This window comes from Nipponia nippon, unplaced genomic scaffold (genome assembly GCF_047370975.1).
Source record: "Nipponia nippon isolate SJK-2023a ecotype South Korea unplaced genomic scaffold, ASM4737097v1 scaffold_6, whole genome shotgun sequence".
Classification (NCBI taxonomy): domain Eukaryota; kingdom Metazoa; phylum Chordata; class Aves; order Pelecaniformes; family Threskiornithidae; genus Nipponia; species Nipponia nippon.
Genome location: NW_028262380.1, coordinates 79632437 through 79660328, shown reverse-complemented (window position 1 = coordinate 79660328; position 27892 = coordinate 79632437). Strand labels below are relative to the sequence as shown.

At 42.7% G+C, this 27892-nt stretch overlaps 1 protein-coding gene and 1 long non-coding RNA gene across 2 annotated transcripts in view; one reads left to right on the top strand and one right to left on the bottom strand.

Moving 5' to 3' along the window:
• Positions 1-2943: 2943 nt before the first annotated feature.
• Positions 2944-27892, bottom strand: part of NDST4 (N-deacetylase and N-sulfotransferase 4) — a 153401-nt gene continuing 128452 nt past the window's right edge. Inside the window, exons 8-16 of the mRNA XM_009472365.2 lie at positions 22663-22845; positions 20816-20912; positions 19540-19663; positions 17777-17951; positions 16489-16659; positions 14217-14326; positions 8902-9004; positions 8104-8634; positions 2944-3430 (exon numbers count right to left, since the gene is read on the bottom strand). Of these exons, the coding sequence (XP_009470640.1) occupies positions 8515-8634; positions 8902-9004; positions 14217-14326; positions 16489-16659; positions 17777-17951; positions 19540-19663; positions 20816-20912; positions 22663-22845 (1083 nt within the window). The 3' untranslated portion in view covers positions 2944-3430; positions 8104-8514. The remainder of the gene's footprint in view (positions 3431-8103; positions 8635-8901; positions 9005-14216; positions 14327-16488; positions 16660-17776; positions 17952-19539; positions 19664-20815; positions 20913-22662; positions 22846-27892) is intronic.
• Positions 24517-27892, top strand: part of LOC148051599 (uncharacterized) — a 36774-nt gene continuing 33398 nt past the window's right edge. Inside the window, exon 1 of the long non-coding RNA XR_015700023.1 lies at positions 24517-24580. This is a non-coding gene — a long non-coding RNA (uncharacterized LOC148051599). The remainder of the gene's footprint in view (positions 24581-27892) is intronic.

Below are 27892 nucleotides of genomic sequence, written 5' to 3'. Positions count from 1 at the left end.
CATGCAGCAGTAGATGTGGTACCTCTCGGAGACTTGATAGGCTTTTAATCTCCTGCCCAACCCTGCGCAGCAGATCAGAGGTCCCCTCGCGGAGGGGGATCCACCTTCAGTCCATGATTTTGGACGTGAGCGTTAACCAACCGCTCCGGTGACTTTTACATCTGGGTACTGTATGGGGGGTAATCACTCGATAACAAAGACACAGACTGCCAAATATAGCCAGGGCAATCAAGGTAGGACCTCTTAAACCAGGAGCCTGGGTTGTGCCGTTCTAGATGCGCCTCGGGCTGCTGGAAGGCACAGGATCCCTGCCTGGCAATGGACCTGAGCAATAGCGAGTTTGGCTTTGGATCTCGATCAGAACATCTCTCCAGCTATGTAGTGCGTGGGGAATTTCATATCAATAAAATCCCTGGGTTACTTCGGTCCCTAGTTGTGCTGGCGTACCTGAAAGGTGATTTTTGCTTCTTTTCTTTTTTTTTTTTTTTTTTTTTTTAAGTCAGATTGCTTATGAAATTTTAAACGCTTCACATTGCAGAACAATTTTTCTTTGCTTACTTGGTGCGATTACACAAAGCTCTGCAGGAAGATGTGCTGTAACTCCAATGTCATTAAATAACATTTTCTGTTGGTGGGTTTAGTCTCCTTCATGAGAATATTTAATTGTCATTGATGTTAATGGGAATTGCCTGTCTTTGGAGGGCATGCAGATTAATATCGAGATGATTCCCGGGCGAAGGCAAACACAGTGAAGCAAAAAAAATTAAAAATTCTGTAAATAAATATCTGCCTCACAGTAAGTTATGTAAAAACTCATCCCCTCGAATATCCAGCTCGCTCTTGTAGTTCAGATCATACTACGAAGGGAAGTTAAATTACCCAACAGGGAATGTGTCTGACAGATAAGTTCTGCGAGACAGCATAGCGTACACCAGAGTTAGAAAAGTACCAAGTACAAAGTCAATTGAATGGCATGCAATTATCTCCCAAATTATAAAGCACATTTTTCAACCCCCATAGCATTTTATGGAATTGCAAGTTAGATTAAGGAATCCCACTCCACCCACTGCCGACCTTCCTTCTGGCTGAAAATAACCTCTGAAAAAACCAGGGCGATTCTAACTACCAGCTCATAAAACTAGTTGACCTTCTGTGATGAAAACAGATTTGTGTATTCACCTGTCACATTCCTGTTCCCAAAGAAACAGGAGTCCTATAAAACTAGCCCGTGTTTGGTCAGAGTTAGCTGTATCGGGACAAACGGCTTTGTAAACCCAAAGTGGCAGATATGGGTTTATTTAGATATTTTAAATGTTTTTCTCCCCACCCAACAGCTGCAGCTGACTGAAATGCAAATATCAATCTGGTTTCCCTAGGAAGTCTTTAATTCTTCATGAATGGAAATAGGAGTATAAATTACATGTAGAATTCATTTCTGTAACTCTATAAATCAATTTCTGACTGGAATTTGGATATTTACATGCACGAAAAAGTGGTCTTCCTCTCCTCTCACAAACTGCATGTAGAAAAAGCCCTTTTCACAAACGGCTGGGCTCGGAAGTTTATTTAGTGCCTCCGGGTTCCCAGTGGTCTGGGAGGGAATAGTCTGATTCCAGAAGCTAGAAGGGAAAATACAAACCGTAATGAATTTAATAGAAGGGGTAGATTTTTGGAAGAACTCTGCCAGCCTTTTACTAAATAAGACTCAGGCGGGAAACTTGACTGAGCCTGGTAAGACTTCTGTTTTAAGCAAAACCCATTCAGGTTCACTGGTGGGTTTCAGACATGATTTCCACATGGCTTCCTTTCCCGCCCAGGGAATAAGAAGGAAATACAAGAGGTGGCCAAGAAAGGACAGGGATCTGTGAGTGACAGGAAAAAAACTGGCTATATATATATAGCCATATATATATATATATATTTTTTTTTTTTTTTTCCCCCGCAGTAATCTCTTCATTTAGATGTGTAAAGGCATTTGGGATCCAAAGTAGCAGATAGGTGAATGTCTGTGAGGGCTTTTAAAAGTGCCTGTCTGACTCAATTGATAACAAATAATTGTGACAGAAAGCCGATTGCTTTTTAGTTTCTAAGGGCCTACAAGTCTTTTTTTTTTTTTTTAAATAGACTTAAAGTCCTAAAATATTCTGAAAATTTTACCTACCATATCGCCCTTCTCTGAAAGCGTCAAGCGGATCTGGAAAGAAGCCAAAACTGGTATTAAGATGCCTGTAATGTCCTTTCTGATTTGCTTAACGATAAAAGCTCTAGTGAGGCATAATTTGCTGTTCTGTAAGGTTTGTACTAAGAATCCTTGACTCCAATATGATTTAACATCATTCTGACCTAGATCTGTAAAACATATTAATATTTCCTAATAAAAAGTAGAAACATTATGGTATTTTAGGGGAAAAAAATAATCAGTGTCTCGTCATTCTGAGCGCACGGTTTGAGCCACCTTCAAGGCAATTTGCATCAGCTGAGATCAGGTCCTTTTAAGATTCCTCAAACAGAGCAGAGAAAAAGCCTGGTGTGATAATTAGAGAAAGAGCTTACGTAGGGCTGTCTGAATATCCACACCTCTCATTGAGTGCAGGCGGGTAATACTTTTGAAAGGCAGGCCCATAAATGCGCGTAGTGCAGCATAACAAACACGTAAGTGTCAGACTTGCCTGAATTAACGTTCCCTGCCTGGGAGGTGGAGGAGGAGGAGGAGGGAGGCAGAGGATGAGGTCGATGGCGTTCCCAGCGCTGGTGGAGCGGGCGCTGTAAATCCCAGGGCGTCGGGGCCGCTGTGTCAAGGGCAGGTGAAAGCCTCGAGGAGTTGCTGAGGCAGGAGAAGCTGAGTCAGCGCACGACTTGAAATATGTGGCAGAGGTTATTGAAGAGCAGATTTTGGCTCAGAAAATGGGAACGAGGATTTATGAAAAGAAGAAAAGCTCTCTATAATACACCATCAGAAGTGTTTATTCTGCGGCAGTGAGAAGAACCAATAATAAGGTGTGTGCACATCAATTATTTAAAACAATTCCAGCAAATACAGACTTTGACCTCCCTCGCCACCCCCCAACAAAAATACTCTGAGTGATCAAAATTTATTTTGATTCCTTTTTCTTCAACACCAAGTATTTGTTCAACTGGATTTGCTGTCGTCACGTAGGAGGGGAAAGAAAAAGAAAAAAACAAAGATCTTGGGCAAGACAGTGAAGTTTTTCCTCAGCTCTATCAAGAGGATGTCTTTTGTTTTGAAATACTACAGAAATGATAATAAGTCTTATAAAAGTTATCCAGTCACTGGAGCACTGAACACTTCAGAATCTGTGTCGCTTGCAAATCCTTGTTTATTTTTGGTAGCTTTTCCAGATAGGATAGTGATGGAGGAATCGAATCCATAGACAGGTCCACACCTTTGCAGTCACGCTAAAAGGATGAACTGGAAGGAAAAAAGAGAAAATAAAGACAATGTAAGAAATGTTGTCTGACAGGGAAATTCCTCTCCCAAGAACATACGCTCAAATAAAGAAAAGTCTCTGCACCAACAATTCCTGGCAGGTTTATGCAGAGACGTATGAACAAATATAACGATGGACAGACTAACTGTTAAAGCTAAGTTTCACGATCTGATACCGATGAGGATAAATATAGTGAGGTGATCGTATGAGATTTCAGCTCTTTGAGAGAGAGAGACTATCTAGTGATAAGAGAGGTGGCACTGCGATCCGAGTGCTAGAATGGCAAAGCTAAATCGCACGTGCAAAGAGAGCTTCTCCTGACACCAGCGGCCGATTTCATCTTACGTAACTACAATAAAATTAGACACTTAGTCTCTGCTGATTTATATACCTATGTTGTACCTGTTTTACGCAGCTGTCACACGCTCACACACCTATTATAAACATCAATTTTAAACCCATTATAAACATAATTTGCTACCGATGGAAACTAAATGACTAGTTTGGACTTGATGTCTAACTTTAAGGTGGCCCAGCTCAGGGGAAATGAGCACCCTGCACCCAATTTATTCTCAGCCGATCATTCTGGAGTTGAACAATGTTTCCCCCATCTCACGGGCTCTGCCCGTCGCGTGCTTTTTCAGATGCACTATGCTGACTCAAACTTTAACACGAATGGGAGGGAGGAGGAGAAAATATTCAGCTTCTGCTTTTGTATTCAGGGCATGTCCCCGCTGCCTTATTATCACATCAGAGAGTCCGGACCCATCAGCGCTTTCATTACGCAACGCTTTCCTCTCCCAAGAATTTATAATTCCGCCATTTTAATTTGTTTTGGGGACACTCGGCAGTCTGATTCCCTATCAGAGAGAAAATCTGTTTTATTAGGAAACGTCTATGAGCAGTTAATCCGGCAACTTTATTTTAGACTTTGAGAGGTCAATGCATAATTTAGAAGGTTTTGGGTTCCGTTCCGATTGCTTCTTGTTCAAAGACAACCTCGATTATACGAGCTTGGTTTTCTGAGGGCCGAAGTCCTGCTTTAATCATCAAATACGCTGTCATAGACCCCGTGTCTGGCCTGTAGGGTTTTTTATTTCTCGTAGCCAGCGAGACGGGAGGATGGAGGGGAGAGGGATCCGTGTGGTACGGCGAGCCCAGAAGTGGTGCAGCCTCGCGAGGTGCTGGAGGTGGGGGATGGCTTGCAGCTCCAACCGTGGCAGAGCACCGACCGAGAGAGGTAGGGGGAAGAAATCACTACTCGGTAATAGAAATCAAACTAGTGATGGATTTCCAGCAGTGATAGGGCTATGTGATGCTCGAACCACACAGACCGTGCCCTATGAAACCGGCTCTTGGGGGCCAACCGGGGTCTGCTGGAATTAACAGGAAGACTCCCACTGGTCTCCACGGGCAGTAGGTCAGGTCCTCGGTGCGGCAAGGCTCCTTCAAACCTCTGCAGGAATCCGTATTTCCAGGGGAATGGGAGCAAACTGCAGCTGCAGCCCTCCGGTATGCCAAACTCCTATTGATTTACAGTCTGCAGCACATGGAGGTATTGTGGAGATGAATCCTGTAGCTTATGAATAGGAAAGAAGGGCCAGCATTATCTTTCCCAGTTACAGCCCCCTTGCCATGAATAAATGTTTCATTTTTATTGCATTTGTTTTGCTGGTCTTTAAGAATCCCAACAATTACGTGGTCAGCGATATGAAAGGCATAAAAGAAATGGAGATCATTTACAGCTAGTTCACAAAGGCTCCTCTATGATACGGTGGTCCAGAGAAATTCTGTGCTGATGGGTCCTATTACAAGTGGAAGGAATGGAACTTTGAAATACTGTTATTTCATCTTTATATGACACATAATGAAGTCAATTCAAATGTCAGTTTTCAATGGAACACGAGATCTCTCAGAAATGTGATGCCCATTCAAACTTAAAATATAACACTGAGGTATAACAATATCCAGTGTGTTTTAAGGACATGATGCTATTGCAGAGCTGAGAGTTAGAAAGACTTAATTCTTTTCTTTCTAAATGAAAAGCTAAGAACAAGAAATAATTTTCCAGATTTGATGGTATTTGTCTCATTTCCTTGAAAAACTCCTGAAACCAATTTCATGTTTGTTTAGCTCGATCAAGAAGTTATGAAGTCATCTTTTAATTAATGATGAGCCAATTCTAATGCATTTTAACAGCTAAGATTTTATCAAATGGTTGATTTAGATATTCTTCTCTGACCAAGCCTTACTTATGCAAAACTCCCATCAGACTAGTCATCTTTGGCATTATCAGTGCTAAAAGTTAAGAGTGTGAATTTGCAACAAAGTGTGTAACTGATTCCCCCCCCCCCCCCCCCAAAAAAAAAAAGCCAAAAAACCCCACATAATATTCCTTTTATTTGGCATTTAGTTTGCCCTAGCTCATTTTGAAGAGTCCTCCTAGTCGAAATATAACAACTAGAAAAATCACTTTAGGAAACCAAACCAAAATCAAAACCTTCCCTCAGACCCTCCCAGCTCCCTCTCAGCTTCAACAACTATAGCTGTGAGATAAAATGTCATCTCCTTTTCAGCTCACCTAATTTTAGACCTATACAGCTGAGCTCTCCCTCTGACCGAGTTGTCTATTGTCCTTTTACAATCAATAGAGAGGAAGAGGCAAGATTAATCTCATTCATTTAAGCAGTCCGCTTTGTGATGCGGTGAATGGTGTCCTAGAAGCGCTATTTCCCTTCACCACCTATAAAATAAAGTAGATGTCTCGCTTATGTGAGATGAACCCCATTTCAATATTTAAAAGCAAACACGAGAGCGGGCAGCGCTTGGCTTTTGGGCTGTCCTGTATGTTCGTGTGCGTCCTTGTGCGAGTAGGCTAGCGCAGCACCGGTGGGGGTGGGCACGTCGTGCTCCTGCGGCAGCCAGCGGCCGCTGGGCAGGGGCTACCTGTCCGTGTCCTATTCCCACCCCTGCTGTGGGTCCTCCTGCAGAAGGAGCGAGGGCTGAGGTGGAGAGCAGGAGCACAAAGGGCCATGCAGGGACTCGGTGCTGGTTGCACCTCAGCCTCTCCTCTGTGAAACCCCGTGGGCTGTGTGCGAGGGACCAAGGAGGGCAGCGCCAGCTCCTCGCATGGATGAGGGACCTGGACCAGGGCAGTGCTGGAACTGAGAAAAGGACTGGAACGGGAGGGTGGCACTAGGATAGCTCTGGGAAGCACTGGACTTGTCAATCCAAAATAAGCTAGTGCCATGATCTTGGTGGGCGGTCTCATGATTTAAGAGTTTGGAAATGCTAAGATAGGTATCTACATTTATCAGCTGGTTTGAAGCCTAAATTAATTTAAGTGCTCTGGAATACCGCAGTCCATGATGTGCACTGATTCGTGCTCCCTGAGGCTAGCTCTCACTAGTCTGGATTCATGGTGCAACCCCAGTGTCCGGTTCTGTCTCCTGAGCTGGAAAGTAAGGATCAAATTCATGGGGAGGGGAAAACACAAAGCCTCTGCAGCACCTGAAATGGCTTGTACCGAGGAACTACGATGGGGAAGTTTGAAAACTAAAACCTACTCCATTTTGTGCTGCATAAAGAACATGTAGCAGAGCTTTGCCAGCTTTTGTTTTCTTGAGAAAAAGTGTTACGAGGCTAAAATGCCTAAATGGTATTTGTTCCCTCAGCTCAAATTTCCCAGCGAGTTTCTGCCCAGTCTTGTCAACCTTGACCACACAGATCTGAGAAGAAAGCACAGTTCATAATATCATATTTTTGGTAAACCACCCTTTCATTTACCTATGGGCACAAAAAGCAGATATTTAAGTGTATGTCTGAGCTAGATATACAGTAGGTAGGTATGCAGGCATAAAAACATATGCATCATATATGATATATAGTGGATATGCTTGTCCTTTCAACTCCATTAAAGTCTAAAGAGTTTATTCTTCCAACAGACTGTAGTTTTTCAAAACCTTAACAAATGCCTTTGGTCATTAAAGTTTTTTTTTCTGTAATAGCTTGCAGGCTGAGACCCTAAATGACTAACCCAATCTCTTACTTTGAAGGCTTCAGAGCAAAAACATTGCTTGCCAGACAGAAACAAAATTGTTGGTATTAGGTTATTGTCAGTACGCTGCTTGCATGGCCTGCTTTGATTTAAAAAGGTTTTGATAGCGTTTTAAGGAGTCCTGTGGCAGTACGACAAAATATTTGGTATGATTTCACACCTCAGAGCTCTGTCACAGCTCTGCTGTAGGAACCCAACAGATGTGATGAAAATCCTCATCAGGGTGGCAAAGTAGCCACGTCCAAAAGACAGGCAATGGATTTTCCTGAGATCTGGGAGGAGGGCCACCTCGCTGCCTTGCACCTCAATAATCCACACAACTCCGGTAAATCAGGATATATCTTGTTGTGAAGGGAAAATAAAAAAATAAAAATAAAATAAAAAGAAAACAGAAGAAAAAGCACAGACTGTCATCAGTTATTACAGGAATCCCAGGAAAGCAGATTAGGCGACAATTTAGCCCACCTCTGTCTATGGAGAGAGCAATGATGGTGCATTAAGTGCTGAATATCTCCCTACAAAATGATAGGAAAACTTGCAGGGTTGGGGGAAAAAACAGCAAAAACAAACGTGGAAAAACCCCAGCGGATGACCAACCTCACAGTCCAGCGAGAGATGTTCCCATCCTTTGCTCGTGTCCTGACAGACTGCAATTTGTCATGTACACTGAAGTCAATCCATCCTACACACAGTTTCTGGTACTTCCTGGTGAACAGAGGAACTAGGCTATGCACGAATCCCGGTCTGGATAAAGAGTAATGCCACGTAGCTCCGTATTGTTTCCTGGAAGCTGACAAAAGGGGTCGATGCTACTAACTGTCAGCGCGTGCATATAAACAGTTGTCGGGTTTGGGGTTTTTTTATTCTTTTGTGGTGTTTGTTTGGGTTTTTTTAATAGAAAGAACGTTATTCATGAGGTCCTCTACTGACGATCACAAGTGAGTCGGAGAAGCAAGGGGTTTGACGGTGAAGGAAATTGTCCTTATTTGGGTCCGCCGCCCTTGCGTGCTACCTGACCTTCTGCAGCTCCTGTCGCAGCCAGGAGGGCAGGGGCTGCCCCAGCCTGTGCAGCAGCTTGGACAGCTCCACGTTGTGGTCTCTGTAGTAGTTCGACAGAAATGCTCGAGACTGAGAAGGGTGGAAAAAAAAAACACAACAGTCAAAGAAGGAAACCCACCCGACAGCAGATTTTGGCAGGTGCTCCCGCGCGGAAGCTATGCACTGCTCCCAGAGAGCCGGCAATTAATCTCCTGTCCTTCAAAGTTCATTAAAAGTTTCTGATGTTTAAAAATATCAAGGCAGTGAAAATAAAAAGAAATCAGTGTGTTTATTTTAAGAGTCAAATGGAGGGTCGATATTAAAAAATGTTAACTTAAATCTCTGGAAAGCTCTTACCTCTTGGTCCATTGGTGGGTATTTTCGACCTTTGCTTTTTCCCAGGCACTTTGTTTTCCCTCCTTCTAGTAACTGGCACCAAAAGCCCTTCTGAGGGTCAAACCTGTAGAGGATTATATTTTTTTGAAAGACCTCACCACAGAAGAATCTCCCTAAGACATCAGTATTAGCCAACAATTATTGCTGTACACATCTCTCTAGATGACTGAAATACTGAGTAGGAGACAGCTTTCTTCTCTTGTGAAAGCTCTGGGAATTTATTTTTTCCACAATTCTGCCTTGGGAGTGGCTCAAGGCAAGAAGTTTTTGACGTTGTGCTTTACCTACACTAGCTAATTTTTATTCTACTTGTCCAGCATATAGGGTACAAGTTTTAAGTGTTGATCTGTAGGATGCCAGTCAAGGTCCTGAGCCTCAGTCTCAAAGATCTTACACGGCCCCACTCCAGACTGTGACTCATTTTATTGTCTGGTTTTGGTCAGAGATTTTATTCATGTCAAACTGCTCCGTGTATCCCTGTGGGATGCTAATGTTTTGATCAATTGACACTTGAACAAAGAATATTTTGGTGAAAAAATTCCTCATCAGCTCTTTTCCTGGAATTAGATGCGCTATATTCTCAAGGACAGTATCAGCTGTGCTGAAGGGAAGCTCTCCATTTGGCCAGTTGGAGCCGATGCTGTTGTAGGTCAGCACGGGCAAGGTGAGAGGGGTTAAAAAGGGCAAGCGGATCTGTTTGCTGACTTCAAGGGGCATAGACTCCGTCCCTAGGTCTATTTATAGAGAAAAGTGTGTGATTGGTTCATGACTACGAAACGGTGGGAAATACAATATTGAAATGTTTTATGTTGATTTTTAAGTGAAATAAGCAGCGTTCAGGTCTACTGAAAGAACCGCTGGTTGGTTGGTGATGATTTAACTGCACCTGAGAAGCTGGTTGTTCCATATCATTAGATCTAAATATCATTTTCATTCCAAAGATGGCATTACAGCATAAACACTGTCTTAGCAGTGTTATCTGAAATATGCAATTTGATCTTGATGTCTAAAATTCGAAGATACAGGAATTTCAGATTAAGGCTTTAAAACGCGTACTCGCTAAGGAATGAACAACACGCAGCGTTAAGTTTTGAATTTATTGCTATGGGACTTGCAGCATGCATAAAACATTGAAAAGGCTCGCATTTCTGCTATTCAGCAGATGTACGAAAAGGATGAAGTATAATTGGCTGGAACACGGAGTTAATTAGTTACAGGCTACCTTTTTGCCCTGGGTCTATCCGTACGACACAGGTGCACCTGCAATTTGCTGCTGTACATAAGTGAACTAATTTCTGGAGAAGGGTGAACCTTCTTCACGTGTTGTTTTTTTTTTTCTTGCCCAGCCTATTATTGCAGGCCTGACCCTTGTTTCCTAAATTGTCTCAGTAGCTGTATCAGTTAAAAATAAATAAATCATGGATTGAATGGGTATATCGATGATAGATCCATTTCTACTTTGGCCTTTTCCATCTGCTCATTGCATGGTGAAGTACTTTAGCTGGCTTGCACTAATTTCCCAAGAGAAGCAGCAATATAGTGTGCTGGGTAAAAGGAAAACTGCAAAACTATGCCCCAAACAATATTTCTGCCTCAGAGGGAGCATATTGAACATTATTAAGAGAATGTGCAAATTTGGGTAGGGGAAAAGAGGGTAAGACAGCTCGGGCTGAATTCAACCCATTGTGTTCAGGTATTACGAAACTCTCAGGACTCCTGAAAATGTAATTGGGCACAATGGAAGTATTTATTTAAAAATAGTGATAGCCTTAAGGCTAAAGTTACAAGTGAGCTTTTTAAAGCAGTCAGCAGAAACCTTTCCTCCAGGCCCGGTTATCTTTTCTCCCCTTGCAGAGTAGGCCTGTGCGAGATGCAGGGTTGAACCTGGACACCCGTACGCCCACCCCACCTCTCGGGAAGACAGCACCCGATGCTAGAGGCGGGGAGGGTGCCTGCGAGGGCAGGGCTAAGCAATGCCACCACGAGGATCTTTCTCTTATTCTCTGACAAAATGTAGCAGCATTCCATGAGAAAGCATTTACTTAAGCACGCTCCCCTAATCCTGTCTTTGTCTTTTCCTCCTGTTGTTCAGGTGAGGGAAAACGAGGGAAATTGCCCTGTGAGGCTGGATGTGGAGCTGCCTCTGCGGGCAGAGCGTGGTGTGATGAGCCGGGCTGGAGGAAGCGGCATTTTGGCTGCCCTTTGCCAAAGCCAGGCTCTCTCCTGCCTCCCTCCTTTGCTGCCTGCTGAGAAAAACAAGGGAAGAAGGCAATCACTGGGCCCATGCTACCCTGGACCGTGAGTCATCTGAGGATGCTGGGCATGAAACACATCTTCCTAGCAGTCAGTGGAGCTTCGGTAGGGCCATCCTGTGAGTAAAAGGAAAGCTCCTGTGTAACTTTAGTCCCATGTGTCCTATGTTTCTGTTCATTAAGTTCAGACACTTAAAAAATTTAAGCCCTTGGTCACTCCCTGTGAAAATGAGTGAGTGGGGGAGAAGTGGGAAACATCTCTTCAGCATCATAGTGGGACCTTCATGAAGACCACTGACTAGTTTCCCTCTCCTAGCACTTTGTGCGGGGATCCCAATGTCTTTCTATTGATGGCATTATGTGTAAAAGCCTTGCAACATTAGTTGATTCTCCCCCTTTGTTTTCACTACTCTAATAAAAAGTGCAGGTTATAGAATTGTGGAATAGTTTGGGTTGGAGGAGACCGTTAAAGGTCATCCAGTCCAAGCCCCCTGCAGTGAGCAGGGACATCTTCAACTCGATCAGGTTGCTCAGAGCCCCGTCCAACCTGACCCTGAATGTATCCAGGGATGGGGCATCTACCACCTCTCTGGGCAACCTGTGCCAGTGTTTCACCACCCTCATCGTAAAAAATTTCTTCCTTATACCTAGTCTGAATCTAGGTCCTCTTTAGCAGTGTGTCTAAGAAGCGACGACCTAATTGCCCGTCTCAGCTGTGGCTCTTACTAACCCGGCGTGATGTCGTGATGTACACTTCTCTTCAGATGCCCGAGCCCTGCCTCTGTCTCCCCTCTGCTCTCTTCCCATGGCTCTGATTAGTACCTTCCTTCTGCCTGAGTTGATTTTACTCTCCTATAAGATGTTCACGTAATTACTCCGGGTGATGAACTTGTTGCTCAGTAGTGTTTGCAGGACTGGGTCCTTAGGCTGCTTTGTGACAACTTTAAAAATGTGTGGTATACAGTTATTAGGCAGTAATGACTAGGAACGATCCTATGCAATCTTTTTTACTTTGACAGTCCTACCATAAAGCAACTACATTGTTTAATGCATTTTCCTCTTCCATCCTAAACCCGTACAGAAGAGTGTGCTTCCACAGCACATTTGCATTCCTGATGCCCCTGAACAGTGATTGCATAATTTTATAGATCTGTTTACAATCCATTTTTCCTGTCCAAACAAATATGAGAGGCCAAATTTTTTCCTGGTGTGTGACTCCACTGACTTTAATTTAGTTACAGAAAGGAAGATATATGTATGTGGGTGTGTATTTTTAAAAACCTAGCAGAAGGCACTGCAGATGTGCGACAGCAGTTGTTCAAACATCAGTAGTTCAGCTGCGTGTTCAAACTCCTCCTCTCTTCCATGCGCTTTGGAAACCTATGACTAATAAATTACGTTCTGAAATCCAAAATTTTTCCTCTAGGAAAAGATTTTGGCAGAGCAACATTCTTAAGGCCCAAAGAACAACAAGCACTCAACTCTCACTTTATACCTATTATATAAATAACCATAACCCTCCCAGCGGAGGAAACATTAAACAATAATCATAAGCAGAGAGGAGGCAGTGTGGGGTGGGTGGGAAGCCCGTGGTCTCAGTTTCCCACAGTTTTCCTGGTACCAGCCTGCAGGGAAGGTGAGGTACAGGTTTTCTACTTCACTCCCCACGTGCAGGCTCGTGCTCTCTGCTTGCACACTGACGTGGGAAAACCTCCACCGCAGAGCCAGGCTTCTCAGCCCACAGATGCCCCAGGGCTCTCCCAGCCCAGCGCTTCTGCTGTAATGAGGTGATGCTCCTCATATGGACAGGCTCAATGCAAAAGCTCCTTACAATTTTCTGCCGGACTAAGAGGGGAGAGAGAAATTCCGCCCACTCCTGCCCCTGCAGAGACTCTGCCTTCCTGCAGGGAACTGAGACATGTCAAAGAGGGAGTGCCACACAGGCCACTAATCCCCTTTCATGGGGAAAGCCTCACCCTCCGGGTAGCGAGGATGAGAAATGCGATCACAGCCGCCTTTGCTAGATTCGAACCAAAGGCTGCGGGAAGTCAATCAAAGCATTTTCCCTCAGTTCAGCGCTCCTGCAGAGCACCTGCAGTTTTGGCACCGACACCCCAGACCATGAACAGCCAGGCTGCTCAGTCTGAGGGTTTTGTGCTTCATAGGCAAATATGAGGTTCTCCGCATGCTCCCAGTGCTGCGCTTGAGCCCGGCACTTCCAGGTTAGGGATCTACTATTAGTAGCTTATAATTTTACCAAACTTTAAGTGTACAGACTAAATTCTTCTGTGCCGTGTGTCTGGCTACTACCAGATAAAAGTTTGGCAGAATTGGCTCAACCATATATGAAAATGGGATTAGGGAATGATATATTTGGTCCACGTTAAAAGCAAACAATCAAAGAAACCATGCGACCAGATGAATCTTATCATACTGAGTGCTTCTAACCCAATCTCTGTCATTAGACTCCTATATGAATGGGATAACACCTGACACTAAGTGGTCTTCAGCTTCTGGAGACTGTCATGAGGTTCAACAGTCTGATGTGCAAATGTGTGCTGAGCTCTTACATGCACAACTCGCATCAACTGAACGTACGTTTTAAACAGCGCAGCGATGAAAGCAAAACTAGGGACCCTGAGAAAACAAGTCCTGGGCATCTATGATCAAACGCTCAAACTCAGCAGACATTTTTTACATGAATCTGGGCCTTTGTTCTGCATCTAATACAAAATACTGAGCCGTCGTTGTTCTGTATGTTCTGTAAAAGTAGAGTTTGCGTGTGGAAATGTATGCAATCTTGCAATTAAATTTGGTTATGTATTATATGGATGCAAGTTAAGGGAAAACTGGATGGGTGTTAAACATGACTTTAAGAAAACCCAAAGCTTTGCAAAATTATCATTGTTGTAATGTGGGTTTTGTTTGTTTGTTTGTTTGTTTGTAATTAACGACCAAGTGATCTTTGTAGGAGGGGATGTACACCGTGATCCCACAGGGCAGATAATAAAGGAACAGACTCACGTTAGAGCTTCAGAGTAATTATAATGAGGAGAGACTCCGAGAAACTTCTGCACTTCATCCATCACAGTAGCTGGGTCACTTCTTAGCTGCTGTCCGTCAATAATAAGCAACTGCAGGGGTAAATACGCTATTTAGAAACAGGGCAAAGGTTAGCAAAAGAATGACATTATTTCCCTTCTGTGACAACATGGATTTATATTAGCATGTGACTTTGTACAGTGCTAATAACAATCACCTGGATGAACTTCTTTTCAGATTTACTTTGTACTTTATTGTGTTGTATTTGTATAGGTGAGCACCTCGTAACTCTGTGTGTGCACATTGTTCAAATGCAAGAGTGAAATCTCACAAGCCAAACCTGAGTCTCAGAGAATTCTGAGAAAAAGAGATAAGGAAGGAATGTAAAAATATTGTTGAGGTTTACAACGTGTCCGTAGAAAATCTGACATGGAATAAGAAATAGAACAAAAAGATCATCTATATCTTAGAATTAAATGTTCAGAACCTATATAATTACATGTTCAAAAGTGATATTGTGGCAATTTATTTGAAACTTTACCACCAGCCTATCAACTATACAGGCTTGCAAAATTGGTAGCAAAGGGGTTTGTTTTGTTTTGTTTTGTTTTGTTTTGTTTTGTTTTGTTTTTAATTAAAGATTGATGTGATATAAAGGTACATTGACCTCCACAAGCAAATGTTAAGACAATGTATCAAAAGTCGACTGGAGTACCAAGCAGTATTACTAATAACTATTCTGGGCAGACGTGTTTTATATTTATTGTGAAGGCTTATTATGAATTATTAAGCTTTTGAGTGCACAGGCCGAGTGAATGCACATTACTGAGTGCCCATTAGTAAGCACCGTGAGTGCACTCTCTGTATGCACCTTATTAAGAATGAGTGCATTTTGTTGTGTATCTTGTAAAATTAATCACTGTAACTACGAAACATGAGTGGTTACCGGTTTTACAAGAAATATGTCAGTGTGCCCCTGAATGTTTAATAAGAAGGCTGCACTCGCTCTTCGCTATGGCAGGAGAAGAGAAATCTTCATGAGAGGGGGCAGCAGCCCCGGGTGAGGGCAGAGAAGGAGCACAGGTAACAGGGCACGGGATGTTCGGCACCCTTTGCATGCTTCGAATTTGCTGGGACAGCCCCTTCTCCTTTGGAGGAATAAGTTGGGATGTGGTGGCCGAAGAGGAGACGTGCCCTCTTTGCTGCTAGGGCAATACTGCCTGGGGACGGCCCTTGCTGCAAGCTCAGCTGCTTTAGGCACTACTTCCTCCCCATTTACAAAAGAGTAAGAAAGGCCGGAGATGAAAGAAGAAAGTAAATGACTATCTGAGACTTTCTCCTTTCTCCTGGAAATGGGATTGACCTGCTTCTCCTCTTTGTAGTACAGCTGAGACTGTATAAAAAGAAAAGTGAGGATTGCAAAAAGACAGAGCTTCTATTTCTTTTTGTTTTTCCAGCTCCCTGACTAAATAGGCAACACTCAGTTCTACCTCCTTTCAGCAAAATTCTGTCCCACATAGAGCAATCTCTGGAGATATATGTTCGTTATGCTTGCTCATTAAATACCCTTTTACAGCTTTTTCTTACAGCAGGTGGACATATGAACTGACTCTACCACGTCCATGGGTAGAGTGCCTATGCATATATTTTGTAGTACTAAAATGTTTGCTTTAGGTTTATATCTGTAAACAATTTTTTTTAGTAACGGGAATATTCTTTTATGTAAATTTTTCATGGGAAAGATTATAAAAGGCAATTCAATAAAACATCTGAAGGAAGATGGGGCAAAAGAAGGAATTTCTGCTCTAACACCGAGAAAGGCTAATTCCGTATCAGGATCAAACAAATGTGAAATTTGCTATGAAAGGGAGTGAGTGGGAAGCGGAATGAAATTTAAGAAAAGGCCCTGCCATTTTCTAAATGAATTTGTCAAACCTTCCCACAATGTCTCATGCTGCAGCTGCTTGTTTCTTGGGACTCAGAAGCCTTGACAACCTTGGCTGATCCTGGAAGGAAACCTCAAAGTCCCCCATCAAGCCCATAGTTCATAGCATTTTCCTGTCGCGTCTTTTCCATCAGAAGATGGAAAAATCAACACGTTTCTGCCAAATATCCCGATCTTGTCAAATCCGCATTTCTTAACAGCTAAGAGTTCCAGTGGGAAATACCCCATCACCTCTAATGATGAGGCCCTACTCATTTTGGGACTTTCCGAGAGTCAATGAGCTTGGTGAAACAACAGGTTGGAAATTACCTGTGAAGCAGGGTAATGAGTTAACCATCTTTCAATATGGACAGCATACCATCCGGGTGTCAGGCATCTCTTCTGGAGAGTCCTTATCTCTGAGGGCGCCCAATGGCTGGATGTAACAACTTCATAAAAATTGAATTTCAGGGCAGCAGGGTCCTCGTGGGATCGCTGGTGCTGTCGGGAGGTATTTAGACACGTATCACAAGGATGCTGAAGATGAAGCTGTAAGCCTGCCGAGAGCTGTTGGGAGGGCTGTGCTGGCATGGCCAGCCCGGCTGCAGCCCGCAGCAGCCCCTCGGCTCCCCACCAGTGCCACTTCTGCCAGGTAGGAGTTGGGGGGCAAGGAAGCAGGATGGGGCCACCATTCAGTCAAGGGCCCTCCTGGGACAGGCGGGAGGGGAGCTGAGGGGCCAAATTCTGCCAAAGCAGGCACAATTGTTTTTACTGCCTTGCGTCTCGCATCGGCAGTTGTAAAGGTGCAAATGAGATATTAAAAAGGGTGCAAACTGCAGCCCTAGGCCATGTTTTCTTCCTTGCGGAGCTCATAATAACAGTATCAGAAATGGTGTATATTATGCTTATTGCAACATTATTAATTTGAGTCTGTTTTAACACTGCTTTTAGCACTTCCTTTATCTGTATGACGACACCATATTTTACATGCATGCTTAAATGTCTCTTTAAAAATAGTTTCTCTAAATAATGCAGACTTTGTTATGGAAAGGTGTGGGCTCAGTAAAAGGCAAGAAAGAGCATCCTAGAGTCTCCTTGGAAAAACAACAAGCTTTCTTTTGTTTCTAAGGAGAGAAAAAAAAAAACACACAACTCTTCAGACACAGCTCTTTTTAACTCCCTGGAAACTTTAGAAGACACTGCATACATTTATACACCACTGCATATTGCTCAGCTTACACGCTGGAGGATGGGATGAGGTATCAGCTTCTCAGCATCAAGAGCTCTGATTTTCTAGCTAGGCCATGCTCATTTTCCCCCGTGTATCTCCCTGGGCGAGGAGCGCTGCTTTTCCTCTATGCAGTGTCAGCTGTAATTGAGATTAAACTGTTTGTTTACAGCTGGTGGCAGCTCTGTGCTGAGAAGTTTCATCATTTATGACACTGCTGTCACAGGTGCCAACTGCAAAAGCTGGCATTCAGCATCCTTCCACTTCTACACAGTGCAAATGCTTTGCAATAAATCCCATTCTTGCTCAAGGACAGAAATTCCCACTGATGTTGGCCATCATCGCCTGCCATTGATTTCACTGTCTGTTTCTCGAAGGCGAGATCCGTACCTGGTACCAGGAATACGCCCGATCAGATGGGTCGATGAGGATGGTGATGATCTTGGCCTTGGGGATGAGGGAAGCAGCTCGTTTAGGGGCTTGCTCAGAATGGAAGTAGTTGGCACTTTTCTCAAAGAGGAGGTCGGTGGTGATGTTGGAAGGAGTGGGGAAGAAATCCATGTACCTGGGAGGTGAAGAAACTTGTTAGAATTAGTAGTATCACAAAAGGGTCGTATATCTGTGCTTCCCATTTCATGGTAGGTGAAAAGGTGAATTTTCGGACATAGTTCTCAAGAAGCAAAATTGAATTTCACAGCTCCCTCCAGAAGTGGAACAGGGGGAACACGTCTTGGCTCTTACAGAGGGCTGGTAATAGCTAAAGCCTCCATGAAGTCAGGTAATTAGGTTTTTCCTTTGATGGATGGGATTTTTGCTAATAAGTTCAATGCCAAAGGGATATCTTTCACCAGTTTGGAGTGAGTTCAGTTTTAGCTGCAGAAAAAAATGGGAAAAGCTTCAAAATGTCAACTATTTAATTTTAGCATTGGTGAAATATTTCATTTTGGAACAGACAAATCTTTTCTTTTAGACATTTTCAGAATGCAAGATTTGAATTTTGGCTTTGAATGGTCTTTTCCACTTAAAACTGATCGGAATAAAAATAAGTAAAACAGAAGATTCAACTGAAAGGGTGAAGAATTCAAACGAAGCAAAAGGTGAAATTGTTTTGGAGGCATTTTTTGGCCCCTGTAGCGTTGCTGAGCGCTCCAGGAACTTCCGGTTTTGATGGGACTGTTTTTCGTGTCCTTTCTATGGAAATGAAGTATGCGGGGCCTCACCCTGTACACAGGGCCCTACTGAGTTTTGAACCTGCAGGCCAGTTTTGGTGAAGCACGGCAGAAGAGGTCTCCGAGAGGCCAGCTTCTTCCTCTACATGTTGTGCAGAGAGCTGCAGAGGAGAGACCCCCCCATCACTGCTCCTTCTTCCCCGAGTGTATTACACCATGTACACTACGATAGCCATGGGTGATCTCTTTCTTTACGCAGTATGGAAAAACAAACACCAAGCATTTCTTTCCCTTTATTTTTCGTGACACGTTGAACTGAGAAGCTGGTCTCGTAGTTGCAGGGACAGCCTGCTTTTATCAGTCAGCCTTGTTTGCTCCACACATTCTCCGTGCCGAACGCGGGCAAGGAAAACCGCTCAAGATTAATCTGTTTCTGTGTAGTGTGATGTTTGTCTTATACTTCAGTTTTTACACAAGGATGAGAACTGCTGTCCCCTGTGGAAACGAAAGCCTTACAAAAGTGCTCTTCTTAAGCCAAAATAGTAAAAGCAATATTTAAAATTGTGATAGGAATACCAGCTGAAATGCTTTACATTTTTGGATTTTTTTTCTCATGAAGAGACAAATTGAATCTTACTTCATTAAAAGCCACTTTTGAAGAAAAAGAGTATAATTCAGTATAGCTGCAGTTATCAAAAGACAGAGATGCTCTCCAGCATGAAGACAGACATTATAACTGAGCTGGCTATTGTACTCATTTGTGAAAAAAATAAGAAAATTGTTACTGTAATATCTAAACAAAATTAAGGACTAAATTGATTAAATGTCCCATCGTTACAAATTAGTTTCTCTTTCTGTCTGATAATGCCAAGCATAACAAATTCATCCAGTAATTATGTCGATGACATACATGCTTCTGTAATTGTTCCATTGTTATTTACCATGTATTAATAATGAACACTTCTTTTTTGTTATTCTTCTTACCAGTCAATTCCCTTGTGATAGTTGTTTCCGTTAAAAAACTGAACTTCTTCAAAAGTTTTTGGACTAGGGAGATTACTGATAATGGAAGGATGCATCAGAAGAAATAAATAAAGCGCTGTTGTTCCTACGACAACAAAAAGAGATGCCATTAGGCAACAAAAAAAACCCCTTTGACTTTATTCATTCAAGAAAGTACTTTAAATCAATGCATGCTGAGATATACAGGAAAATTAGATTACCTTTTATAAGAAAGTTGCCTATTGATGAAAGGCCTATGTAAGCACAAGGGGCTTTCAGAGGGAGTGGGGAATACGTGCAGACTTCTCTACTCATCGAACTTTTCCCGTTTCCAGACTCTGAATTCTGCTCTCTGATGCAAGCGCGATATTGCTGTTGATGACATTGCTTCTTTGACTGCGTACTTAACCAGTGAGGGAATTTGGCCTGAACACGTTTATTTTCAAACTATTTAAGTTGCACAAAACTTTTCAAAAGCATTAATTGTGGGATTATGCTTTTGTTGCTCCCAGAACTGCACTTCTGTCCTCTGTGTATTTTTTCTGGGGGTCTGCTATTGAGGAATACATTGTCTATTTCAGTACTGACAAACCTGTATGTAATAAGTATGCTTTAAAATCCCAGTAACAGTACTGTTTTGTTGTTTGTTTGACAAAAACAACTGGAAATGATATATGGTCGTAAACGAAATTTTGGAGAATGTGTCTTTAAACTTGCTCTTCAATGATGTCATGCTGTGCAAGCTATCATTGGACTATGAATCAAGACCTGCTGTCTCTGTCACTGTCGCAGAATTTCTATATGATCTTGGATTAGTCATTTATTTCCCTGCCTCAGCATCCACTTTCTGTAATATGTCCACAACAGTAATAGCTATCTTGGGAGCAGGATATGAGACTTAATTGAAATAATGCCCTGAGACCCGCAGAGGCCTGCAAGGTAGTAAATACATTTATTGTCAATTAGGGTCTCAAACGATGGTGAAATAATTTGTCAAAGACCTTAATAACAATCTTAACATAGGGCAGCCTGACAGCATGGGTTTTTTTTATGGTGAATGAATGCAATTTTACTATACAAACAGTTGTCCCTTTCTGTTGGTGGTGAAGGAGTTGCTACCTGAATCCTCAGATCCAGATCCTCAGGCATCAGGAATGCACCATCTCTGTAGTAGGGAGCTGGCTTCACTTTACAGGACACAAATACACAGAAACAAAACTGGGGGGCTAGCTCCCGTTACAAATACATTACTTCTTACCTGTTTTCTGGGGTCCTATCACAAGAAATTTGGGTAGGTGATCACAAGTTTTGTCTCTGGACCAAATATCCCTGTGTCGTTTATCATCACATGGATTCTGAAGAAGGAAAGGTGGTTGTGTACATCACACTGGGGGTATCCTAAATGTTTGCATGCACGCGGGTCTTTGCAGGATCTAAGTGTTATGCACTAATGCCAGAGCCTTACGCTAAGTAGTAAAATCCCACGTTTCCTCCTAAGAGTTTACTCTTGACAGATATTGAGCACTCTGGTACAGATCCATGGAAGCACTCCAGTACACAGGGACCAAACTCCCAGGTATCCTTCAGGACCAATCCTTCCAGGGGTCCCAGTGTAGTCAGTAACGCTACACGGTTGTGCAAAACATGGAAGGATTGGTGTCAAAATCCACACCCTGTGAGACTACCGCATTTCCTTCTCTCCGTTAGTCGGGCTCATTTCATAAACTCAGAGTCCATAGGCACGCAGGTAGGCACGTACACGGTCCCTTTCACTAAAATCCAATGTGTATATAATGGTTTTGCATGACTGAGGATTAAGTTCAGTCATTAGGAAAAAAGAAAAGAAAAGAAAAAAAAAAGATTAAAACATTGATTTAATCAAGTTTTCATCTGACGTTAAAATGGAAACCTCTGTTTGAATAGCTTCAAGGCATTACTTTCTGAGGTGACAAAATGGTTTCAGATGCATAGGACTTAGTGCCAATTGTAATTTACATAAGATCCCAAAAGGAAGGACAAAATAGAAATGTGGGATATTACTCATCTCCTTATCTTTCTACTACCTATGAATGCAAAATAAAAACATGTGAACAAAAGACTTCACAGAAAAGGTTAGGACTGACTGCTCTTTAAAGCAGTTATCATACAGATACTGCTTTTGCATAGTGTTGGCCGCTAATAGAAGATACAGTTTGCTAGTGAACAAAGTTAACAAAATATAATGGAGAAAATCATGAACTGATGTGAATCACTGCAGCTCCACTAAACTCCATGGAAATATTATAGATTTATACTTCTTTTGCATCTGGGCCAAAAATAATAAGGAAATTTTCAGCTCCTTTTTGCCAGTGTAAGCCCAAAATAACTGCACAGGTCTCCATGGTGGCACTCTGGATTTACGCCTGCATAGCTAAAAGCACAGCGTGGCACATCATATTCTGAATAAGAGAAGAGCCAGATATGTGTAACAATGATTAGGAAATTACAGCATTGAGATTACAAGCAGCGCTATTGTGCATTTGAAACAGAGACAGAAAACAGTCAGTCTGTGCAGAAATCTTTTTTCATTCTTAAAATAGCCGCCCATTCTGTGTTTGCTGGGCTGACCCCTCCTGCCCACCCTTTTCCTTGCTGTTTCATTGAAGGGGGTTCAGATGGTGGGAAATCCTCCTTGTAGCTGCAGTGATCCAGCATTAGTGATTCCCCGTTAAGGGGTGCAATGAATCGGTATGCTTTGCCTTGAGATACCTCTCGCTACCGGCTGGCTGCAGGCATCTTACTGGTAGTGCAACATGATTAGTTAACACAACGTGATGCATCAGCAAAACTACAGACAGGAGGGATGGGAACGGAAGCATTCTCCCACATAAATGGCAAATAAATGCTTTTAGCGTGCCTGATTTGGGGTGAGTGGAAGCTAATCCATTTCTAGTCAAAAGCAGTGGTCTCTCAAAAAAAATTAAATAATCTAAGAAGGCATGCAGGAAGAAATAACATACCTGAATGTGAAATGAGGGTTTGTTTTTTTTTTTTTCTTTTTACAGGAAAAGATTCTTATTTCAACAAGTGGATTGTAATTGGAGGAGGAAGAGGATGTGACATTACCTGCCAAAGAGGGTCCGTCTGCTCTGGGAAGAGCTCAAAGTACTTCTGAGCCAGCTGAACTGGGGGCAGCGTCTGCAGTTTCAGGTTAGTTGAGCTCTTCACAAAGTTGGCTAGGTTTGCAAAGGTGTATAAGCCCAAGCGGTCGTTCCCGTAGTTAGACAAATGGGTCATGAAGATGCTGATCTGGGAGGCAAGAGAAACCTTTAAGTCACAAGACATCAGGAGATGGCAGTGTCTGGCTGGAAGGGAAGGCATGGGGCCTCCCGGGAGCTTCGCCGAACCCTCTCTCCCCCACCTAAAACCAAAAGATGACAATGAAAATGTTGAACTAGTTGCACTCCCTAGCCCCTCCGTGAGGGTCATATCTCCAAACTTGTCACATATGCGCCATTTCTTTAAAATCCTCCTTCTTATCTGAAGGGAGGTATCACTCACGGGTTCCCCAAGGACTGGCATTCAGGAGATGCTTTCAGAGGTTGTTGGGTTTTTTTTATTATTCTGTTTTGACTTCTTTTTACAAACAACAGAAAAATGGTTTCTTGCATGCCTCCTGTTTACTTCACTGTTCCTCATCCCCAGGCAGGCGTCCGGGAGGCGCTGGTGTACGTGACCCCTTGGCGAGGAGTCCCCAGCACCCCGCCACCTCCGAGGGAGCCAGCTCTCCACTCCTCGAACATGTAGGCAAAGCTTAATTTCAGGGCTGCTATTTATGGAAGTAACTTGCAAATCTGACTAATATGCTGTCTCCTTCAAATACAGGGTTGGCTAGTTTGTTTAAAATGGCATGGCTCTAAGTAGGTGAATAAGTTCTGAAACGTAAAAATTTCAAGCCTTTGTGAATGATGATATCTCAGCTAAATATCACTGTCATTGTTTTCTCCTTAAAGCCAATATAACTTCTGCCTTTTTATCAACCTTACTATGGTTCTCCTTTACATGGCCACTGCTTTGTAGATCTCATAATTTCTTTCAGAGGGATAAAGAGAATTTGCAAGAATAATGTGAAGAATATATTTCCCAGTATTTTCTTTACATGAGGTGATTAAACTCAGTTTCACGGCTGCAAAGGCCTGGTTTATCTGTAGATTGTCTTTATGTAATTTTATGAAGATTTTATCAAACTGAGTGTTGGTACTTGATTGTTTTACTCAGTACATCAGCCTAAGATAGGATGCACAATGACCATGGAATTTAATTACACTTTATCAAGAAATAACATACTAGTGGTAACTGAACAGTGTATATTTTTCTTCTTTTTCAGCACCATCTCTGAAGTTGACAATTAATAATATGTGGCAGATCGCAAAAAGTACAAATTAACTAACGTGACCACAGCAATTAAACAGAACAGCATGTCTGGCAGTGCACTTCTTAATAAGGAAATCATGCTTCAAGGAGGCCTTGAGGTGAAGTAAAAAATTAGAGGTATGATGTTGGTGCGTGAACTCCAGAATATGGTGGTGGGAAGTTTAGCAGTTTGCTGTCCAGCCATAATGCAGGAAATTTCTGGAAAAGGAAAATAAAGCATTGGCTTTGTGAACTCAGTGATCGTTCTTGGTGCCTTACGACTGGCATGAGCAATAGCTAGTCTGCTCAGCTACTTGTGTTACCTGCATTACCCAGCTAGGATGCAGGTCTGCAGTGCCTGACTCTGAAGGGGTTAGTCACCAGCAGTGAGGACACCTGATTCACAGGTAAATTGCTTGCTTTGCAGATAGATATCTATGTCCAGGTGAGTCTCTTCTCGGATGATGAGGAATGGGAACAGGCAGCACAGCTGGGGGCTGTGTGTGAGCTTATAAAGTGATGTGCAGGTAGCAGAGAAGGGGCTTCTGGAGAGGAGGGAGCATGTATGTTATCTTCATTTGAGAGCTGCAGCAGGAGATCTGTGTCTCCAGCACCCTTGGTGCATGCTCAGGTCAGTGAGGTTTGTTTGTTTGTTTGTTTTTTTTATGTCCTGTGTCTTGAGGGAAGCTGGGTGTAGTTTGAGCGATGCCTTTCACAACCCAGGCACAGGGGACAATGTTTAGGCAGCAGTCCTTTGAAGCCTGAAGTGTATGTTAGAGATGCTGGAGATGTCAAGGTGTATGCTGTCCTTGCTGGGGGTAGGCTATGGCTGGGAAACCAGTTGTGCTGTCCTGGCACCCTGGTCCCTGAGTTAGAGCCCTGGGAACATGTATCTCAACTGGGTGGCAACCAGGCTCCCCAGCCACTAAACTGGTGGGAAGTGCTGGGTCTCAAAACTTGGGGTCTTCACAACTAAAATGGCTGCAAAATGCCCAGGTGTTTCTCAGGAAGGTTGTTATCACTGATCCATGTGGCTCAGTCCTGCTGACTGTGAAGAGCTTTCCAAAACAAACCGCTGCTGTACAAACTGCTGCTTCTTCACCTGAAGATGAAGTTTGTCCTTCGTTATGTTGCTGCTTTGTGGTCCCAGGCTTGAGCTCTAGCAGAAGAAAGTGTTGCTGACAAAAATACTGTCTATGGAACACCATGCTGTCCTGACTTTCAAAATAAGCACAGAAGAACAAGCCACAAGATTTCCACTTTCACCGTCTTGCTCTGCCAACATGGCACTTCTTGAAGTATCAGCCCACAATGTTTAAAAACATGTCCATTAGTTTCTTAAATTATGGATAAGGCTTTTAGTACTTCTATAAGGTGAGGATGAATGGATCTTAGGAGAAAGTGTCCCTTATGGCCCATCTGCAGTGTATTTGCACTGTGCCCACTTTATTCCACAAAAGGTAATTTATTCTTCACTTTTATTCTGTTCTGAGACTCTGTTGAGCAAAGATTGGTGACTATACAAGATCTTTTTTCTGTCGGTTTGACTTTGTGGATTCCAGTGCCTATGCATTTTATGACTGAAAGTGTTTGACATAACTGGAGTGAACAGTAAAATTGCCCTGAACTTTGTGCATGTCCATATGTAGTACCCCAGAAACTTTGAAGCAAGGTAATGAATCTTCTTCTTTGGGTTTCCAGTCTACTGACCTTCTCCCCCACTCCCCCAAAAATCCCCAACACAAACATATCCTTTCTAATTTAGAGTTCAACTCCTCAAAATGTGACAAGTGCTTCCTGCAAACTATTTTAAATTGATGAAAAGGAAAACACTTAGAGGAAATGTTGATAGAGAATATCATCTTGTCTCTGAAGTGGTTTTGGATAAGTGCTAAAGGGTCTGTCGATGACATTTAATATTGCTGCAGCAATTTAATGTTATTGCAGCAAATAAAGTATGCAAGTAAATCTACTTGCTTTTTTGCCTTTTTTTTTTTTTTTTACAATTGAATTTCAACGAGATTTTTTAGAATGTAAAAAGGTACTTATAGGAGATGGATAGCAGCTTACTTTAAGAGTTTCATTAGGCTGCTGTCCAATCCAAAAGGTCCAATTGATCACTCTTTATGGAGTCAAAAGATCGTGGATATCTCTCTTGACTTCTTTTGCTCTATTGATCTTTTTTGAAGTGAAAAAACCCCAAATATGATGCATTATACATGGGATAAAGCCATGTCTAATTCTTTGCCGTCTGTCTCCAAATCAGTTGAGACAAAAGGAGGTGGGTATTAACTGTTCATGTTTACAGCATGGATGGACGCAAAAGTTTGTTTTCATGCCAATGCATCAATCCATAGAAAATGCAATGGTCTAGAAATGTGCTGAGCTAGCATAATGCTGCTGCATGCCTTGAGGCTGCCATTGGGATACCAACGCTGTTGCACTGCTTTGCTGTGCTGTTTTGGTGGGCCCGAAAAGGCTTCAGAACCAGCCTGCAGGGCAAGAGTGAGGAAACCAGTGAAAACCAAGGACCATCCCCTCCTGCAGTTCTCTGAGCAAAATTGGTGGATGAAAGAGAAAGAGCCTTGTGTTCATACTTTCTACGACAAAAGGCAAGCTACGTAGAGCCCACAGACTGACACTAACCAGCAGGCAGCACTTCATCAAGGTAGGGATAATGCTTTTAGGAGGGAGGCAGGATGCCGCTCTGCGCAATGGTGCAGTACAAAGGCAATAAATTGTTTCAAATTCCTGAGGCTGGGGAAAGGGCTCTGGCTGCATTGCATTACTCTTAAGGTTAAACTAGCATAAGCAATGTGTGTTACACAAATGTACAGAGAGGAGCTGCGTAAAATCCCTTGCTGTCACTACACAATCTATAGCCAACACGCTATGGGAAATGAGGTCGGTTTTGAGTCGATTTGGCGCTGGTCGTGTTCCCCAGTTGGTGTCAGAACACAGACACTTTGCAGGATGACAGTGTTCAAATGATGCTGTAGTTTGTACTGATGCAGTATCTTATTAGCTTTGGCAATTTCTCTCTCCCTCTGTCCCTGTTGCTGTAATCACTCATATTTTGAGAGGCACGAAGGGGAAAGAACACTGAAGGTGTATGTAGGAAAACTTTTTTGCTTTCTTCTCTTTCTGACATCCACCCTCTGATCCAGACCTCAGTTGCTGCCTCCCTCTCGTACCCTGTAATCACTTTCCCTTTTCTGCAGCAAGGGTCCTTTTGTTACAGACACACTATTTTTAATTATTTTTTTTAATCCCCCATTTTATTGTAAGAAACATCTACAGCTTTTTAGCTATGGCTTTCAAAGACTTGCACACAAAAAAGGGATTTCTGAATTTTATGTTTTGCTGGTGACAAAACTGCAGCACAGAGGGATGGCGCGATTTGCAAGGAATTAATCTCCTGCAGGGGAGCCTGCTGCTGGGCTGGTCTACCCTCCCTAGGGTGACCCATGCAGCACTTCCAGGAGCATCTTATTTATATCTACATTCAATGAGAATGAATGGAGAGCTGTGGCCCACAGACTGTGGAAATTCTGATTTTATGATTGTAACGGGCTTTTTTCTCCTGGTTTCTGTTGCCTGCTCTGTATTAACATTTCAGAGATGTCCACAATGGTCTGCAATTTCTCTGTTCAAAAGAAAGAGGTGGGAGGAGAACAGTTGTCCTAAATTTCTCAGACCACCTGTGCAGTTAATATGCTATTCTGGTTGATAAATTGTATTATTTCCATTAGGCTGGGTGGGCAGGGAGAAAGGAAGGGTATTTTATACTTCTTCCACCTGACAGAAACCAACAGAAGCTATATCCTGCATCGGGCTATTTACCAGCTCCTCTGCTCCTAAACCATAATATTTGGCTAGTGATATTAATAAACCTGAACTGGTCACACCTATGATATGAGATTGTTTGTAAACTAATGACAGC